We start from the raw sequence: 6,341 nt of genomic DNA on the forward strand, positions 1-6,341 counted from the left end.
GAAGATAGGCGCGAACGCCGCTATTATCGCTCGCCGTCGCCGCGAGAGGACAGGCGCGAACGTCGCTATTATCGCTCTCCGTCGCCGCGAGAGGATAGGCGCGAACGCCGCTATTATCGCTCGCCGTCGCCGCGAGATAGATACGAACGCCGTCGTCAGCGCTCTCAGTCGCCGCGTGACCACAGGTATGAGCGGCGCCACTCGCCGAAATCGCCGCCGCGAGTAACGAAAGGTAGAGGCGTTGATAGGTTGGTAGACGCGTTAGAGAAAATGGCAATGTTTCGCCCACCGCCGCGACAGGCGCAGGAATTGCCAATTTTCACCGGAGCCTACACGGATTGGCTCCCGTTCAAGCGCGCGATGATAGACTCAACCCGAATGTACAAATTCTCAGACGCGGAGAATTTGGCGCGTTTACGAGTCAGCCTGAAGGGAGAACCGAAAGAAGCAGTCGCTGCGCTCCTGTACACGGCTACGAATCCGTCCGTAATTATGGATACGTTAGAGCAATGTTTCGGTAAGCCGGAACTTATAGTGGAACGCACCGTTAGCGAGCTTAGGCGTTTGCCGCGACCCGACGGAACGGCAACGGGTTTAAACAGCTTCGCCGTTAAGGTGCAGAATGTCGCCTGCGTATTAGGAAATCTAGCCCACTGGCACTTGTATGATTCCACGCTAGTACGCGACTTAGTAGAAAAGCTCGACACGTACCGGCAGACCAAGTGGTGCGAGTACGCGGACGAACACCGAATGGAAACCGAACCCGAGATCGTCAAGCTGTCGCGGTTTCTAATGCGCGAAGGGGACCTGGCGATTCGGTATTTACACTCGGCCGCAAAAGAAACAGCACCAGCGAGGCACGACCCGAAGCCCCGCCCACCGCGTACGCGCCGCCCCGAACGTAGGAACGTGTACAACGCCACCGCGGAAAACAAGGAGCCAAGGAAATCGGTTTGCCTTTGTTGCGGCGGCAATCACTCGGTCCCGCGATGTTGGAAGTTCTCAGCCATGACGGTGGAGGACCGTTGGAAGTGGGCCAAGGAGGCGTACGTGTGTTTTAAGTGCCTAATAGAGAAACATCGCCGCTTCAAGTGTAGGGCGAAGTCGTGCGGAGTCGACGGCTGTGACTCCCCGCACCACGCTTTGTTGCACACGCAGCGTAAGCCGGTTTCGAAACCCGAGACACCGAAGGTCGAGACGGTTCTCAATACGTCGGTGTTGGTCAAGGAAAACAGCGGATCGGTCTTGCTGAAGGTGCGTCCAGTTAGCGTGATAGGGCCTAACGGGCAACGCGCAAATACGTACGCTCTACTTGACGAGGGATCGACCGTCACTTTGATAGACGCGGAAATAGCGGACCGCATAGGGGCCGACGGGCCCACGCGAAAACTACGTATTCACGGACTAGGGTCTAGTCAGAGCGAACCGACTAGTAAGGCCGTAGAGTTAAGTATATGTGGAAAGTCGGGTGAAAGTCACAAAGTTATTGCGCGAACCGTACATAACTTGAAATTAGCGAGACAGACTATAGACTCGTCGTGCTTGGAATACGCGCACTTACGAGGTCTCGATAGGTCGGAAGTTTGCTATAATAACGTGAAACCAGGCATCTTGGTAGGGGCCGATAACTGGCACTTGATCGTGTCGCGTCAGTTGTTGGTAGGAGGGCGCCGCGAACCGGTCGCTTCCCTCACGAGCTTGGGCTGGACGGTACACGGAACGGTACCGAAAGTTATTAACTCGACCGCGAACGAAAACGTCTTTCATGCATATACGTACCGAGCGGACATATCGCGCACTTGTAACGATCTCGACGAACGGCTCGAGGATCGTATGAAACGACACTTCGCTATAGATAATGTAGGGATTTCTAAAATAGCGAAGCCGTCGCGTAGCGAAGAAAGAGCGCTCGACATATTCGCGCGAACCGCGAAACGAATAGGCCACCAATTTGAGGTAGGACTGCCGTGGAAAGACGACGCAGTTGTCATGCCGCCGAGCTACGATATGGCGCTCCGCAGGCTGCGAACGATCGAACGGAAAATGGACGCGTCGCCGGAATTTAAACACGAATACAAAGCGCAGGTGCAGAACCTTTTAGACAAGGGGTATGCGGAGCCGTGTCAGGGAAACGAAGCGGACAGCCCGATCGGTTGGTTCCTTCCGCATTTCGCCGTGCGGAATGTAAATAAGCCGGGCAAATTGCGCTTAGTACACGACGCCGCCGCCACTGTTAACGGCACTTGCTTGAACGACAAGCTCTTAGACGGGCCCGACTTGTTACGATCGTTGCCGGGCGTATTATTCCGTTTTAGGGAACGCGACGTAGCCGTATCGGCGGACATACGCGAGATGTTCATGCGTATTAAGATACGCAAAGCCGATCAGCCCGCCCAAATGTTCCTATGAGAGGAGACGATAGAACGAAACCGCCCACTCGTTATAAAATGACTTCGATGATATTCGGTGCTCGAAGTTCCCCGTTCCTGGCGCATAGCGTTAGAAACTTAAACGCTAAGGAACACGCGCAATTTTATCCCGTAGCGTTCGACGCGATCACATCGAATCATTATATGGACGATTGGGTGGACAGCTACGAGAACGAAGCTAAGGCCGTGCAAGCAGTCGCCGAAGTAGTAACGGTGCAAGCGAGGGCAGGATTCCAGCTAGCGGGCTGGAACTCGAATAGCGAGCTCGTGTTAGAACACGTACCGGTAGAAGCTAGGGCCCGCGCGGCCAAGGAATTAGGCGGAAGCAACCCTCACGGAGCGGGGAAAACGTTAGGGCTGTTATGGGAGGCCTCAAGTGACGAACTTCGCTTCAACACGGCCATGAATAGGGTGCCGCGAGAGGTACGATCGCTGAAAAGAGGACCTACTAAGCGCGAGGCCCTCAGCGCAGTCATGTCAATTTTCGACCCTCTAGGCTTACTTAGCTATTATACGGTTAGGGCGAAAATAGTGCTGCAAAACGTATGGAGGTCCAACGTAGGTTGGGATGACGTTTTGCCCGAAACGGAGAATCGCGAATTTTTAGATTGGCTACGTGATATGGACTCGGTAGCCGACTTACGGTTGGATCGAAAGTACGGTTTTAACAAGGACACGACGAATACGCAGTTACACGTGTTCAGCGACGCCAGTGAGTTAGCATACGCGACGGCCGCGTACTGGCGTATAACGTATAGAAGTGGAGAGGTCAAGGTCACCCTCGCCGCGGCGAAGGCCAAGGTGACCCCGATTCGCGCGCCAAGTATCCCACGTTTAGAACTACAAGCGAACCTTGTAGGCGCGCGTCTGGCCGATTCCATACTACGGGAACACCGCGTACCCATCGATAGAGTGATATTCTGGTCGGATTCGAAAACCGCACTTCATTGGATAAGGAACGATAAGCCGCGTTATACTCCTTACGTAGCGCACAGATTGAGCGATATCTCTGAACTTACCCGTGTCGACCAATGGAGATGGGTGCCGACCGCGGATAACGTAGCGGACGACGCGACGCGAATAAGTACCGATATGAAAACTAGCCGCGATAGATGGTTCATAGGGCCCGCGTTCTTGTACGAATCGGAAGACAAATGGCCGAAGGAACGCGAGGAGTTTGTCGCGACTGAGGACGAGGTAGTCGTGTCGTACGCAAACGAGAAGGGCAGTTTCGATCACTTGCCCGACATAGGCCGGTTCTCTAGTTACGAAAGGCTCATTAGGACCACGGCGCGAGTATTGGCTTTCGTAGATATGTGCAGAAGACGCGCGAACCGCGTTGAGTTACGACACGTACAGGAAGCCGAACGTCTGTGGCTATTGAAATCACAGCGCGACGATTTCAACGAGGAAATCGCATGCCTTGCGCGTAAGAAACCGTTGCCGCGCAGCAGCAAGCTGTTTAAGTTAGACCCCGTGATAGGAACGGACGGAATCGTGCGCGTGAACGGTCGTATAAATGCAGCGCAAATCGAACAGTCGGTCAAGTCGCCCGCGGTTTTGGACGGACGGAACGTGTTCACTCGACTCTGTATCGACAACATACATAGGCGTTCCGGACACGGCGGGCGCGAGCGCGTCGCGAACGACGTAAGACAGACGTACTATGTGCTAAGATTACGCTCGACCGTGCGTACGGTGTTACACGGGTGCACCTTCTGTCGTCTCAGAAAAGTTACGCCGTTCGTGCCGGCGTTCGGAGACTTACCCGCTGCGAGACTAGACGCGTATAGCCCACCGTTTAGCAATTGCGGAGTAGACTATTTTGGACCGATGATAGTCACGATAGGTAGGCGCCACGAAAAACGCTGGGGCGCATTATTCACTTGTCTAACTACGCGCGCGGTGCATTTAGAACTCGCCGCGTCATTGACCACGGATTCGGCAATAATGGCCTTGCGCAGAATGGCCGCACGACGCGGCTGGCCGCGAGTTATATACAGCGATAACGGGACGAACTTTAGAGGCGCTGATGCCGAGCTACGGGCAGCAATGAAAGAATGGGAGCCCGAGCTCCGCGAATTTGCGTTAACGCAGCGCGTGGACTGGCGATATATAGACCCCGGCGCGCCGAACCAAGGGGGCGCGTGGGAACGATTAGTGCGGTCGGTAAAAACTGCGTTATCAGTCACCTTGCACGATAGAGCGCCGAAAGAGGAAGTTTTGTTAACCTTGCTTGCGGAAGCAGAATATACTATAAACGCGCGTCCGCTTACTCACGTATCTGCAGATCCGGCCGAGCCCGAAGCGCTCACACCAAACCACTTCTTGCTTGGGCAACCGAACGTACTGCCCATTATCGGAACGTGTGAGAATGCAGATAGACGACAATGGCGAGCGGCGCAAGCGTTGGCAGAAAGTTTCTGGCGCAGATGGGTTAGGGAGTATTTACCGCAACTCATTCCGCGCGGGTCACCCTCCGATTCAAGCAGGAATCTCACCGTCGGAGATTTAGTCCTCATAGTAGACTCTACGCTACCACGGAACGTATGGCCGCGCGGGGAAGTAGTGAAAATCTACCCGGGCCCCGACGGTACAGTTAGGAGCGTAGAAGTTAGGACACGGGGTGGTGTTTTTAGGCGTCCGGCGCGTAAGTTGGCCGTCCTCCCCAAATGATTAGGCTAGGTTTCGTTTTGATTATGTTTAGAATAAGATTTGTATTTACTTTTACACGTAGGATAAGTTTTAAGTTGATTTGATTGTTTACCGTCTAGATCGTTTGTTTTTTTTTTATTTCTATTTTATTCTTTTTCCATTATTTACCTAGCCTTAGCTCGTAAGACTTCGCTGAGGGGAGAATGTTACGGACGGCCGTACGCGCCTGGCCGGTCAGAGCTAGAGTCCAGAACAGAATGATTAATTCGAGAGCTCTGATTGGCCGAGGGGCGTAGCGACCCATTGATAGGACCGGTACGATGTGGGAGACATCGTGCCGGTATAAATATGGGCGGATTTTAGTTTGTATTCAATCACTTTTCATCACTCTTGGAATCACTTTTGAATCTCTTGTTTTGTAAGTCAGATCGACATTTTTATATGAATATATACAGTCCATTTTAAATTAAGGAGTTTTATTATCGAAGGAAGAATAAAGCAGAGGATCGAAGAGCGTCGGTCCTGCACAGGTGGCATCTTCTTCGAGTTGCTCACGATGATTGCCTGGGTTTTGGTGACGTTGACTGAGAGTCGCCAGTCATCCAGCCAAGGAGGAAGCATGCGGTGATGGAGGTGGTAAGCTACGCGGCGTCGACGATGTACAAGGCCAGGATGGCCCCTTCCTCCAAGGGGATGTCATCCGTGTATCGAGGGTAACACACGGGTAACCGACAGCTTCCTTGTGGTAATCCGGCGCTGATGGTGCGTTCTGAAGAGGTCACTTGCTCCACCGCTAATCGCTCGGAAGCCGAACTGCTCGTCGCGTGACTGGATGTGTGGAGTCAGATGCAGCAGTAGCAACCTCCCGAAAACCTTAGAGATGGTGGGCAGCAGAGCGATGGGCCGATAGCTTTCCGGTTTCAGGATGTCTTTCCCCGGTTTCGGGAGCATGATGATTCTACCGAGCTTCCAGGTGTGTGGGAAGTGACCTGTCCGCATGATATCGTTAAAGATACTGGTCATCGCAGCGATCGCCTTCGGTGGTAGGTGACGGGGTTCGTTTGTGATCCGGTCTGGTCCGGGAGCTTTCTTCTTTTTGGCTCGGCGGGTCATACGCAGGACTTGTCCTGGCGAAAAGACAATGGGGTCCTCGTCGGAAGCTGTGGGTGTGGCGAAGTAATTCGAGATGCTGCTGGATGTTGGCTGCATGCTGATGGTTCACGGACGGGTTTGGGCAGAACTGCATCTCGAGGTGGT

The 6,341-nt window shown here is 53.5% G+C and overlaps 2 protein-coding genes across 2 annotated transcripts; both read left to right on the top strand.

Annotated features, from left to right (window-relative positions):
• The first annotated feature begins 270 nt into the window (after window positions 1–270).
• On the top strand, window positions 271–2,409 carry LOC113238694. The gene has a single exon (XM_026475530.1). It carries the CDS (start codon window positions 271–273, stop codon window positions 2,407–2,409), a length of 2,139 nt encoding a protein of 712 aa, XP_026331315.1.
• Window positions 2,410–2,447: 38 nt separating this feature from the next.
• LOC113238695 lies at window positions 2,448–5,105 on the top strand. The gene has a single exon (XM_026475531.1). The coding sequence runs from the start codon at window positions 2,448–2,450 to the stop codon at window positions 5,103–5,105; it is 2,658 nt and encodes an 885-aa protein (XP_026331316.1).
• The last annotated feature ends 1,236 nt before the right edge of the window (window positions 5,106–6,341 follow it).

Source organism: Hyposmocoma kahamanoa, unplaced genomic scaffold (assembly GCF_003589595.1).
Source record: "Hyposmocoma kahamanoa isolate Upper Pololo Valley unplaced genomic scaffold, ASM358959v1 97589, whole genome shotgun sequence".
Classification (NCBI taxonomy): Eukaryota; Metazoa; Arthropoda; class Insecta; order Lepidoptera; family Cosmopterigidae; genus Hyposmocoma; species Hyposmocoma kahamanoa.

Excerpts from the sequence above, each read along its gene's own strand:
- LOC113238695 (XM_026475531.1), top strand. The coding sequence starts at position 2,448 with ATGACTTCGATGATATTCGGTGCTCGAAGTTCCCCGTTCCTGGCGCAT.
- LOC113238694 (XM_026475530.1), top strand. The coding sequence starts at position 271 with ATGGCAATGTTTCGCCCACCGCCGCGACAGGCGCAGGAATTGCCAATT.